This window comes from Schistocerca serialis, chromosome 4, assembly GCF_023864345.2.
Source record: "Schistocerca serialis cubense isolate TAMUIC-IGC-003099 chromosome 4, iqSchSeri2.2, whole genome shotgun sequence".
Classification (NCBI taxonomy): domain Eukaryota; kingdom Metazoa; phylum Arthropoda; class Insecta; order Orthoptera; family Acrididae; genus Schistocerca; species Schistocerca serialis.
In genome coordinates, this window is record NC_064641.1 from 69,653,397 (window position 1) to 69,667,666 (window position 14,270).

The 14,270-nt window shown below is 37.2% G+C and overlaps 1 protein-coding gene across 3 annotated transcripts in view; it reads left to right on the plus strand.

Annotated features, from left to right (window-relative positions):
• The window catches only part of LOC126473628 (zinc finger protein OZF-like), a 58,560-nt gene extending 45,461 nt beyond the window's left edge, over positions 1-13,099 (plus strand). For all 3 annotated transcript variants that reach the window (XM_050100803.1, XM_050100804.1, XM_050100805.1), the window contains exon 3: positions 11,055-13,099. In XM_050100803.1, coding sequence (XP_049956760.1) covers positions 11,055-11,717 — 663 coding nt within the window. In that variant the 3' untranslated portion in view covers positions 11,718-13,099. The remainder of the gene's footprint in view (positions 1-11,054) is intronic.
• The last annotated feature ends 1,171 nt before the right edge of the window (positions 13,100-14,270 follow it).

A 14,270-nucleotide genomic window follows, 5' to 3' on the forward strand; every position in this document is an offset into this window, starting at 1 on the left:
TGTCACCACCTTACTGTGTTATTGCACTGCTTTATATAACTTTGGGAAAAAATGTTATACCAATATATCAGTCCAATTACGGGTCTTCTTTTGCAAACCAATTCACTTATATTTACTTTTTCAAGCATATTATGGAAGTGAAATCCATTTTGCACAGGCCTACAAATTTCAGTGCCACTGCCCACCTTTATATATATAACGACTGCGCCTTTGTACCTGTCCCCGCGTGCTCTGAGCGTGTTTACGTGCACCACCAGTCCTTCTACCTGGTACTCTGAACGTGTCTACAAGTAGACAGGTTCAGAGTACCAGGTAGAAGGACTGGAGGTGTGCTTAAACACATTCAGAGCACACAGGGACAGGTACAAAGGCGCGCACGTTAACATTTCCAGAGCAGTTAAAGGGTTAATGTTTACACATCAGAGATATAACTTCTTAGAATTCTAATTTGGTAGTTTTACTACATGTCCCAGCAGATAATCAATTTCTGTAGTTAGAAACATATTTTCAGGAAGAGCATGATAACTCTCATATGCATTTCAAGCCTCTCAGCACATTCATGAGACAACATTGTGCACTTTTCCAGTCTTAGGAAAATGAAACTCCTGCAGTTTACCCTTGAAGTGCTATTCTTAACAACTTACTAGCACATTTGTACATTTTTCGCTCACCACAAGGGATTATCTAGTTGTGGAGTATGTTTGGTTTGCGTTTCATATAAAATCTGCACCTTTTTTGTCCCCTGTCAATGAGTAGCACTTATATTTTAAATCATCAAACTGGAGATATTTCTTTTCTAACAGTAAAATTATGTTTTAATGTTCCCAATATTATCTAGTGACTTTAACTTCGTTTTCACATTCTGTGTATGATTTAGGTTATACTGGTCTGTAATCAAACACCCCCCCCCCCCCCCCCAAAAAAAAAAAAAAAAAAAAAAAAAAAAAAAAAAAAAAAAAAAAAAAATTATTGCCTGGCACAAGAAAGGAATTCATGAGTAAGTGAGACATTAAATAAGCAAAGAATAACAAAATTAATGGGAAGGCAGGTTAAGGTTTAATGACAATGCCATTGTAGACAGGGAACATGCTCTGACTGGACAATGATGGATCAAGATATTGTCCACTTAAATCCACATTTAGCAGTTCGAGAAACAACTATAAACCTAATCTAGATGTCTGGATGGGGATTTGACACTTGTTCCTTCTGAATGTAAGGTTGATATCTTAAATACTAGGGACTTGCTTTGGCTTCACACAGGCAGATGACTTCTCTGACATAGTGGTAAAAAGTAATATACAAACATTTCTCATAAATCAGTCATCTGTTAGCACAAACCATATCTAAATCCCTGTTGTAGTTTCTGAGTTTAGCTTTCACACACAGCCCGAAAAACATGGTGGGGGGAATTCAGTATTATGTGTAGATTGTGCCACTTTCCTCAGTGTAGTTAACAGGGTTAGAAATTAAGTATAAGAGGATACAAACAATGAATCTAATGATTTGATTGATTTTATTTTATATGTTGTTCCAGGAGTCAGACTGTGTTGGGCCCACAAAGAATGTTGTTGACTGTTGATTATTAAGAGATGACTGAACTGTCACTTTTTTTATCTTTCTATTACATGGAGAGACTATAAAATCAGATTGGGAGGATTATTTTCCTTTAAGTGTAAATGTTTTGTCACCAGTTAACATGTAGCCTACTGAATTATAATAAGATTGCTGGGGTGAGACACACTTCTGTTGGCAATTATTACAGGGTTTTTGAGATGGCAGGTGTGGGCAGCTGTTCTCTACCAAAGATGGATACAGGAGCAAGCAAAGAAGACAGTTCATAGATAAAGTATTTCTTTATTACTGTTTGTTTGCAGTCGTTGGACTTTGAAGCTGCTAATGTCAGTGTCACAGAATCTCTGGCCTGGTGTCAATAGGTGACAGTGCTGAGTGTGTGTCTCTTCAATGTGGCTGCTACGTCAAGGGAAGTTCTTTTTTGATACCTCAGCAGTAGGGGGGAGGGGGGGGGGATGAGTGGCTCGGATGCCCCTTTTCAGAGTTCTGTAAAAGTGGTGGAATGCTGAGGTGCCTGTTCACCTGAATGCTCTAAGTGGCAGGCAGAGGTTTAAAGCCTGGTGATTGCAGAGTTGGCCACACCATCGATATGGCATTTTGAACAACACAGGCTGGACATCACATTACTGCACAGCTGTTCAATGATGAGGGTTGGTCAGGAGGGGTTTAAATGCATCTGTTCCTGGCTGACTTCTTGGTAGTGATTGCGTTTGTGTGTCGCATGCAATGTTCTTGGAAAAGAGGCAATGACCAAAGCAGCTGTTGTCATGTGGCAGTGAGTGGATCCGTAGAACATTCCTGATGGCCAGCCTGAGCGCATTGACATGCGGAAGTTTGATGAAACGGGGGCGACAACTTCTGCTGGGGTGATGCGCCTGCACGTTGGCAACCGGCTGCAGTTGATACTCATTTCCTGGTTGATGTTCATGGTTCCGAGCTATGGTATGGTCTGTCCTGTTAGATTATCATGTGACCTTTGTATCATATAGATGCTTGTGATTGCACACACACAATATTTCATTAGTCACAGTTTCTATTCAGCCTTGCTTCTTATTTTCTTGTTTATTGCATAGGACTTGTTGTAAGTACATTCCAGGTCCAGGATAATTTGAATGGACTTAGTTTTTGATGAGATATTAAACCCTTACGTTCTGCCCTTTCTTTCCATTTAAGTTGCCCCTGGATATAAGTACTGATATTCACTCCCCATGAACCATGAACCTTGCCGTTGGTGGGAAGGCTTGCGTGCCTCAGCGATACAGATAGCCGTACCGTAGGTACAACCACAACGGAGGGGTATCTGTTGAGAGACCAGACAAACGTGTGGTTCCTGAAGAGGGGCAGCAGCCTTTTCAGTAGATGCAAGGGCAACAGTCTGCTTGATTGACTGATCTGGCCTTGTAACAATAACCAAAACGGCCTTGCTGTGCTGGTACTGCAAACGGCTGAAAGCAAGGGGAAACTATGGCCGTAATTTTTCCCGAGGGCATGCAGCTTTACTGTATGATTAAATGATGATGGCGTCCTCTTGGGTAAAATATTCCGGAGGTAAAATAGTCCCCCTTTCGGATCTCCGGGCGGGGACTACTCAAGAGGATGTCGTTATCAGGAGAAAGAAAACTGGCGTTCTACGAATCGGAGCATGGAATGTCAGATCCCTTAATCGGGCAGGTAAGTTAGAAAATTTAAAGAGGGAAATGGATAGGTTAAAGTTAGATATAGTGGGAATTAGTGAAGTTCGGTGGCAGGAGGAACAAGACTTCTGGTCAGGTGACTACAGGGTTATAAACACAAAGTCAAATAGGGGTAATGCAGGAGTAGGTTTAATAATGAATAGGAAAATAGGAATGCGGGTAAGCTACTACAAACAGCATAGTGAACGCATTATTGTGGCCAAGATAGATACGAAGCCCACACCTACTACAGTAGTACAAGTTTATATGCCAACTAGCTCTGCAGATGATGAAGAAATTGAAGAAATGTATGATGAAATAAAAGAAATTATTCAGATAGTGAAGGGAGACGAAAATTTAATAGTCACGGGTGACTGGAATTCGAGTGTAGGAAAAGGGAGAGAAGGAAACGTAGTAGGTGAATATGGATTGGGGCTAAGAAATGAAAGAGGAAGCCGTCTGCTAGAATTTTGCACAGAGCACAACTTAATCATAGCTAACACTTGGTTTAAGAATCATGATAGAAGGTTGTATACATGGAAGAAACCTGGAGACACTAAAAGGTATCAGATAGATTATATAATGGTAAGACAGAGATTTAGGAACCAGGTTTTAAATTGTAAGACATTTCCAGGGGCAGATGTGGACTCTGGCCACAATCTATTGGTTATGACCTGTAGATTAAAACTGAAGAAACTGCAAAAAGGTGGGAATTTAAGGAGATGGGACCTGGATAAACTGAAAGAACCAGAGGTTGTACAGAGTTTCAGGGAGAGCGTAAGGGAAGAATTGACAGGAATGGGGGAAAGAAATACAGTAGAAGAAGAATGGGTAGCTTTGAGGGATGAAGTAGTGAAGGCAGCAGAGGATCAAGTAGGTAAAAAGACGAGGGCTAGTAGAAATCCTTGGTTAACAGAAGAAATATTGAATTTAATTGATGAAAGGAGAAAATATAAAAATGCAGTAAATGAAGCAGGCAAAAAGGAATACAAACGTCTCAAAAACGAGATCAACAGGAAGTGCAAAATGGCTAAGCAGGGATGGCTAGAGGACAAATGTAAGGATGTAGAGGCGTATCTCACGAGGGGTAAGATAGATACTGCCTACAGGAAAATTAAAGAGACCTTCTTTATTCAGTCAGTCACTGTCATTTGATAAAGTAAATACAAATAAGCATGAAGGGAGTGTGTGTGTGTGTGTGCGTGTGTGTGTGTGTGTGTGTGTGTGTGTCCGTCCAAGAATAATGGGACAAAAAATAATCTTGTAACTGTAATAGCTTCATTTCTGAACAGTTCTTTGCTGAATATCCATTATGAATTTAATATTTTTTAATGTGACACCACCATAAAGCTGCTAAAAATTTTCGTTTTTCTGTGGCTAGCTTTGACATTTATGGTTGTTTCTCATCAAAATGCATGTTATAAAAGCTGTGGAGCAGAACTTAAAAGAAAATGTTATGAATGTATGTGTTAAATTATTAGTTTTGAGTTATTGATTTAAATCACTGCAATCTTATGAACTACTTGACTACAAAAATAGCATGTTTTTAGTCTTCTATTATTTAGTTGTTTAATTGTTATAGACATAAAGGTAATAATTGAAAAAGGAATTTAATATTTATCTAAAATAGTGTAGTTATGGTGTCATTCACATTTTCAGCGATACACGAGGTCTGTTCAAAAAATTCTGGAACTTTGTCCACAAAATTTTTCTGCACTTACCTTCTACTTATTGTGCATGGCCTCTTTCGAAATACTCTCCTCCACAATTGATGCACCACTCTTGATGCAGTCTTCATTTCTAGAAGCAGACTTGGTATGACTTGCTGGAATGTACAAAGTCCCGTCTGCAGATTTTCTGTTATCTCGTCTATCATTGCAAATTTTCAGCCTTTCAAAGGGGTTTTCATGGAAATTAAAAAAAAAAAAAAAAAAAAAATAGGTCCTCAGGGTCCACGTCTGGAGGGTACAGAGGATGAGGCAGTACAGTGATTTCATTTTTTTGTGCAATAGTCAAATGCCAAAGGGATGAATGTGTGGGTACATCATTGTGACACAAGAGCCATGACTTGTCTCACTACATTTTAGGCCATTTCCTTCTCATATTTTCTCACAGGCGTCACAACATGTCCCGATAGTACCATTGATTAACACTTTGTCCTTGTGCAATGGTTCTTTATGAACTAATCCTTCAAAGTCACAGAAAACTATCAGCATGACTTTGGCATTTGACCTGACCTGCTGAGATTATTATTATTTTTTTTTTTTCTTGAAGAACCTTTCTTGATCCATTGTGGAGATTGAATCTTTGTCTCAACATCAATAACTGTAGACCCACATCTCATCACCATTTACAATTCTCTTAAGGAACATCTCATTCTCATTTGCATGATCCAAAAGCTCTTCACAGATTGTGAGGCAGTATTTCTGGTCTTGACTCATGAGGTGTGGGAGGAACTTGGTGGCAGTGTGATGCATTCCAAGATGCTGTGTCACAATTTCATGACATGATCCAACTGAAATGCTACATTCTAGTGCAGTCTCTTGGACAATCAGTCTTCGATTGGCACACACAATTTCATTGACATTCTTGACATGAGCATTGTTGGTAGATGTTGAAGGGCGTCCTGAAGGCTGGTCATCTTTAACTTCTGCGCAGCCATTTTTAAGCCATGTGAACCATTTGTAACACCCAGTACAGCTTCAACACTCATCACTGTTGGCTTCCTGCATCAGTTTGTCTCTCTCTGTGAAGGTTTTATTGAGTTTCGTGCAAAACTTAATGCAGTTGTGTTGCTCCTGCAACTCTGCCACCTCAAAATTTGCGAGCTGTGCGACTCAATGTTGTATTCAATAGAGCACTGAACAATACCTAATAGACATACAATAATGAAACTTCTGGCAGTTACACATTAAACATAAGTGTATGCAGGGATGCCAACTGCATTTCGCTCCAACACACCATTGGCACAAAATTACGAATATTCCAGAATTTTTTGAACAGACCTTGTATGTCTTTTGCTGCTCCAGCCTCTCTTTTTGTCCCTAGGAAGTATGGTATCTGAAAAGGGGGTATTTTGAAATAATGCAATGCAGAATATTCAGGCAATGTTTGTGTATTAATTATTATTCGTACTTTCAAATGAACTTAGTTATGCTAATGTGCAATATATATTCACATTATGTTAATGTGCAATATATATTCACATTTTCTCTCTGCCGCCCCCATCCCCCCCGCCCTCTCTCTCTCTCTTTCTCTCTCTCTCTCTCTCTCTCTCTCTCTCTATCTATCTCCTAGAAATAGGAGATAGCGCTACAATAACTGTACCTTCTAATGTGTTACTTCAAAGAACTATTGTATTTTTTTTTATTTTAGTCTTTTTATTTGTTGAATTACATGGCTCTTACAAAAGAAATTTCTTTTCAGCAGACATAGGATTATGGGGATGTGGATATGAAACTTTGCATTCATGACTGCTGTTGGCTATGCAGTAGTGATATTACCACAAATCATCATTATTAGGAAATGACATCACGTCATGTGAGTAATGTGACCACAGAGAACTCACAGAAGATGAACATTTTCACAATATGGGTTTGGTGGTTTAACTGTGGTGTTCCACTCAATCTTCATACATAACAGTATTCGCTAAGTGGTGGAGGTCAATTTAGATGAGTTTTAGGCATAGTTTGGTCTTTCAGAAGGGTCATCATGGGAACTTCCAGCATGATTTCTATTTCAGCTTTGTCTTCAACTAATAACCCACATGGTTTTTTGTACCGGAAATTTGGGCTTCTTCACATTTTATTGAAAGAGAATTCAGATGTCTTCATATAATTTTCTGTAGGATATATGCATGTTAATAGCACATTTTAACACAGGTAATTAAGTCCTGCTTAGTGTAATACTTTGGATAACTTGTCTGCACACTTAGTAAATATATAAGAAATGTACTTGAAGCTGTTTTTACTACGGTGAAGGTTTAACATATCCACATCTGTGATTCAAGTAAAGTCTTTGTGTGTAAAAATTTGTTAAATAATATTGAAAAACTGTATTTAATGCACAAAGATATGTTTTATTGGGCCAGTTAATTATGTTAGATACCATTAAGTGTCAGACAGTTTCATGAAACTAATTACACTAATTATATTAATAAATAACCAATTTGTGAAGTTATATTTGAATAGATAAAAAAAAAATCTACCCACACATGTAAAAGTTAAGGAAATATGCAAGCATTTGGAGCCAGTGGCTCCTTCTGACAGAAGGGCTGAAGGGGAAAGAAGAGGGATGATGAGAAAGACTGGTGAGATTTAGGGAATAAGAGAGCTGCAGAAATGTTGTCCAGAAGCCTGTTCTCACTCCAGGCCTTTCCCAGAGCGGGCCGTCCTCACCCAGCCAAATTCTGACGTTGTTTGATACTTGCAAAAGCTGCTTATTTGTTGAAAAGCGTTTAATATTATAAAGAGCTGAATCATTCATCTCTAACACAATTGGTCCCTCAGCGTGGACTCCCTAGTGATAATAGACAAGGTTGTGAAAGGGCCTAGTCTGAGACAGTATTGAGTCGAACAGTGTTCGCATTAGTGGGGTGGTGCATGGTTGGTTCTCCCCATGGGTCTGGCCCATAAGAGCAGCCCTTCATGTCTTCCTAAATGTTGACATTGTTACAGATTCTGAAAAAAAGCTGCAAATTATTTCCACAAGACACCATCATAGTAACATTGCTTATAAAGAAAGACTTCTTTGCTCGGTTTATAAATTGCATTTTCAACTAAGGCACTGATAACCATACTGTTGAGTGCCCAAGACTGCCACCATCATACTTAACAACAACTTTGAATGGATGGAAAAGGGCAACATTTTATAGTTTGATATAGAATCATAAATAATAGGTGTATTTGAATATCCTGTTTGTCAGGTATGTAATAAATTACACTGTTACACTGAATATTTGATGTAATGGCTGACCATTTAGAGTTGCTGAATATTTACAAAAGATTTCTCGTACTTTGTTTTACCGGATGAAAATACACAAAATTGGTTAGCAGTTAACATTAGAGTGTTAAGTTTGAATTCTTGTAGGCTGTATTGGGACTAACCAAGTTAGGTACTACCCCAGAGTTCGTCCTTCAGTGCCAGATATTTTATTTACTTCCTTGGTGACATCAGCTTATTGGGACATTGGCCAAAACCCAAAAACCAAGATTATCACAAGGAAATCGACCACTGGCCTCGACTCTATAATTTCACATGTCACATATAATTTCACATGTCACAATATATTTTGTACAGTTATATTGGAGACCACTCAGGTGCAACTGTAACAGTTCATTTGGATGCGTCTTTGACTGGACAGACAGACCATATGAGACCAAGTTCCTCCATATGTGGCTGATCTTTATCTGCAGTAAGGGTTGAAAATAGTGGTGTGATATAATCTACATGGCAGGAAACATGCGATACCTGTAGAATTTGTCAAGCAAGACAAGTGATTCTTGATGCACTCTGATTCTAGAGGCAGCTTTATGTGCTGTGCAAATGAGCTTATAATGCATCTAACATTACTTGACCCATATACACAAGAGTATTGCATGTATTTTAGTAAGCTTCATGGCCTCCTCTGCAGTACCATAAAAACTGATCATAAAATTTTGAAAACCCGTCTTTACAGAACATACTGATCTTCTATACCTATGAATTGCGCAGAGGTTCTGATTGTAAAATTAGAAGGATTGGACCAAGAACAGAAGTGTCACAGCAATCCCTTTCATCTCCACAGCATCTGTGAATGGAATGTGGACAATGACAAGTAATAATTTATGACACTCCCCATTGCAACTGTTTGACACATAGGTGTAAATATAGAGGTACAAGTGTGGATTTTGATCAGATTTCACTCTAGTAGCTCTTTGTGACTACGTAACACCAGAATATTCAAAATATGGAAGTAGCATCTTACAATAATGATAATTTCAGGATATAATTTTTTTTTCAAAGACATGTTTAATTATTGTTAAAGATAAAACTTATGGGAATAGGAGCAGAAGTTATTCTTCAAAACAATAATGTTCAAGCACCCACAGAAGGTCAGTTTGGACACTATTTGAAGGATTACAATAACTACGGAATGGATTGGCCAGTGAGATCACTGGACTTTCGTTCTACTGAGTGCTCCATTTTTATGCGTCTTTACGTGTTCCTCCTGGAACAAACTGTGCAAGAATTGTGAAGTTCTGTTGAAAGACAGTGTAACGAAAATAAGGAATCTCATATCAAAATGTATGAAAGAAATTTGATTCAAAATCAGAATGATATTCAGTATTCTTAGAGAGACTAAAATGGGTGTGCATTACATTGCTACTGAGATTCTAAATGTAAATAAAATTAGTGCAAATATTTGGAAAGAAGTTTTGGTTAATTATCAAAGCATATGAAAATTGTACCCAGTTTTCTTCAGTGAATAATAATCACAGTGAAATCTGGGTACTCATGTGCAACCCAAAAACAAAAAGGAATAGTTAATAGTGGCACACTGCAGCTTCACCAAACTGGAAAAGAAGTGAAAGAATGTATAAAATGTATTCTCATTATATTTAATTGTAGAAGAGCCATTGACAAGGTGTTTGTGCTGATGAAATGTGCATATTGCATTCAGGTACTCAGTCATGTGGGACTAAAGCTTAGCTCATCTACATGAAATCCATCATGCATTGTTCAACATGATGACCTGTCAAACAACACTGTGTTATTGACGAGGAAGTTTTTGAGTACCAGAAACACTCCAACCTTCCTTAGCCACCCTATCATACAAGTGTGGCTTTATGTGATTTCATTTAGGTCTCTCATACAAGGGCCGGGATAGTCTCTGTGAAAAGGCATGGCCAACTTCCTTCCCTTATCCAATGGGACCTCACTGTTTGGTCCCCTCACCACAAATAAACCAAACAATATACCAATCAACCAACCTCATGCAATGTTTTACCATAAAGGCAACCAGTTTAGGCCCATCAAAAATGTTCCAGCAGCTGCAACAAGTATCTTGATTCAGTGTCTCCACTGAAGATTGATAGCACTGTTATGGAGAGTGGCAGTAACATTGTAGACACTTAAACGGCCTAATTTGAATCCTACGTACTGTCTTTGAATTTAATTTCAGTTTTATAATAGTGTTTCACCTTGAAGCAATATTTGATACTACTATCTTTTAGAGACATACATGTGGGATACACCTGTTCTTATTTCATGTCAGAAGAAGGGTACTGTTCTGTCAGTATCTTGAATTTTGAGTGATTAATCAGTTCAATTATTAAATGTTCTTGATAACAACATGTTTATAGGCAAGCCATTCTGCTTGTTGCATTCATGTAATTGCTGCTATCATTTTTTTTTCTCCCTCCCCTCTCCACTGCCACCATTTCTGCTATCCGCTCCAGGCAAATACGGAAATCATTACTGATCCCTTCAGTATTCCTCAAATAATTTATGAGAAATATTCGGGAAAAACTTAATGGAAATGTAACTGATTAACTGTGAGTTTTTGCTGTGATTAATGTGCTACAATGTCTACAAAATTAAGATACATATAGGCATTTATGTTTTCTGTGAAAAACTGTACTGTGTGGGCAACAGCATAGTTATTAAATATCACTTTCTTTTTGCAGCTGGACAGTTGGAAATATTGCCACTTTTTGAACAGATTATTTTGAAACCATTTTGGTAACAATGTTTCCAATTGAAAAATTGCAACTCTTTAACTTCTCATACAACAATTTCACCTTTTTTTCTACATTTTCTCATTACAAGGTCCATGGACGTGTTCATAGCGGGGAGAAGCCGTATCAGTGCAAAGTGTGTAAAAAGGCCTTTGCACACTCAGCTGCTCTGAAGATGCATGTTCGAAGACATACAGGTGAGAAACCATTCAAATGCCTTCTCTGCCCATCAGCAGCATTTGCTCAGTTGCCTCATCTCAAAAAGCATATGCTGTGTATTCATAAAACAGCAAAACCTTACTTATGCATTCGCTGCCGAGAGTTTTTCAAGACAAAAAATGACTTGGAAACACATGAACAGACATGCAAAGCAGAAGAAGTTAACCATGCATGTGAGGACGGTGGTGACTCTCTGGATAAAGTAAAAGACAGTGACGATAAGGACAAATCACTTGTACCTCCCATGCCAATAGCAAAAATGAGAATGTTATTGGCAATACTTCTAAAAAGGATCTCAACATCTGAAAGGCTTGAGCAGTTAGGTTTCGGGGAGCGCCTCATTGATGACGTACTGTGTGAATCAATTGAAATGTCAGGTAGAAAACCCTGTTCTGACAAAGATATGGATGAAGGTGAGAGGTTGAAAAAAAATGTTGAGATTCTTTTGGAATGGACAGTACCAAAACGATTCATGGATAGGTTTCAGAAGGAGGGTAGATCTGCAGAAGCACTCTTAGAAGAACTCACATCGTAATGTATCAGGTTGGTTAGGTATTTATACACGATCACAGAAATAAAGAGGAAATTGTTTTTATGAAATGAAACCAAACATTGTTATTGTGACTGAAATGTTTATTTTTCAATGTCCAATACAAAGATAAATACATATAAATAATCTTTTTATACTAAAATATATCCTATTATTTTTAATCTTGTTTATTTTTATATTATTTTCATAAAGTCAGAGAATGTCAAGAAAATGATTTTAGCCATCAGCTTGCCTATTTTGTGTATTAAAACAAATTTTATAAATGATTGCCTAGAATACATATGATTATTGTGATGGTAGTGCTGTGTGCTGATTCGTATATCAGCTGCTTATTGTGTTCAATATCTTTAGGGTCAGATATTTTGTATTTAATCTAACATAAAGGCTACCTGTAGACTTTGTGGATTTGCCTGCTGCAGTGTGCATTCAAGATGTTTATTCCTCTCTTAATTTTTCTCAAAGTTGGCTACGTGCATAAAAATATGTTTGATAAAATAAAAAAGAACCAGCACGTCATGTTTTTACCTTAAACTGGGACTGTACTGTGTGCCAGAATCCATTGTTATGTTGAACAAGTGAAATAGTTCAATTTTTAATGTAAGATATTATTATTATTTATGTACAGTTTCAGGACAACATTTAATGTAAGACAGTAATTACAAAAATAGTTTTGTGATAACCAACTCTTTACTAGAGGAAGATAATGCAGAAAGGTGAGGATCAATTATATTCTCTCAGGAATTGCTTTATTTAGATAGTGATATTATTTTTTTTCTTCCCCCCCCCCCCCCCCCCCCCCTTCTTCCTAACTTAAAATACAACACAAAGCCTGTACTGGAATTTCCAGTTTTTTATGATAATCAAATTTGCTGCAGATAATAGTATCTCTGTGCAAAGATTAGGCATTTGAAACCTATTTTTTTAAGGACATCATATTTGCCATTGACTGTAGAAATTATGTATTTCATAATTGCAGTTTAGCCCTTAAGGCCATTATCAAATGGTGCTGCAAAAGATTTTGTGTCAATACATGTCGCAGTTTAAAACCCTCTGAGGTACTATATGTTTGCAGCTGAAAAGTCACTGACGTGGAAGACATATACAAATTTGTAGTTCGTGCTGTGGTGAAAGATAGTCAAAAACAACTGATAAATACAAAACCATGTATTTATCTGTTAGGACCACCACAATCGGAGGCTTTCTCCTCCAATAACTCCTCCTGAACTAATTGAGAACGTTCACACCTCTCACAGGCAACATACCAATTTGCACTGCACGTACCTCATGCTGTCAAACTGAAATAATTGCCATCAGTGCATAGCTGCAGGCAGTGAGGGGAATGACAATAAAAAAAAAAAAAAGAAAGAAAAAAAAAAGAAAAGAAAAATCAGGAACACAAACCTCCCCAAACACTCACACAGGCAAAAAAATTTCTTATGTGTGATATTTTGTGTTGAAAATGGAGGAAAAAATTATGAAACATTTGCTCTTCCTGCATTGTCCTGTTTAAAAATTTGGTCCAATTGTCAAGAATTAACACTATGTCCAGCTCACACAATGTATTTTTGAACTATTGTCATAGTAGATCGTATAATAATGTTCAGTTGTACTGACCGAAGAAAGACAATGTGTGAGTTTTTTGCCGCTTCTCCCTAATCAAGTTTTTAACTTGCAGATGGGAATGACTTTTGATGTTGATTGTGTAGAATTTTCTTTGTGTTTATTTAATATTTTAATGTGTTTACTATCTTGCCAGACAAGTCAATGTACCATTATCGTCATCTTGTATGCATATGACAAAATATTTTGGTGTTTAAAAAAAAAAAGAATGTGTGTGTGTGTGTGGGGGGGGGGGGGGGGGGGAGAGGGAAGACAACTTTACAAAACAATTGAGCTTTAAAAGTATGGTACCATTATAGTTTTTGTATAAAAAAATAAATATTTATGCAACATAAGTAAAATAAAAGAGTGGAACTGTAATAAATGAAAAAAATCAACTGTTTCAGCATTGCTGGCAGGTTCTGTACATTAGTACTTGTAATTGAAATACTGTAACAAATTTTACCAAAGATTTTAATTGTCAGATGATGAAGTTACAGATGAAACTTTTGTTAACAGAAATGAACTATTAAAAAATACTGCTTTCCAATGCAGTCAGATACTATTGTGTCAGCAATATTGTTTTAATTAGTACCGTAAAATGCAAGCTGAGAGCAAAGATAAGTTCTGTCTCAGGAGCCAATGGAAAAAAAAGAGTGGATGGATCAGAATGAAGTGAGCGATGAAGTTTCCCTATGTGCAGAGTGGAATCGTCGATTTTTGCAAATGTGTATCTCTCTTGGCAAGGCCACAATATTCCGTATGGTGTGACTCATTGCTGTTTGTTGATTTTTATTTTTATTTTCCTTTCCATTGTCTGAAAGGTAATTAATTGTGTAGTTTTATATTTTGACTATGCAACTTGCAATTCTAGTAACATTAGCAATAATGTGACCATAATATCTTGTTAGTATGCACTCAAACTCTTACATTCTGTTA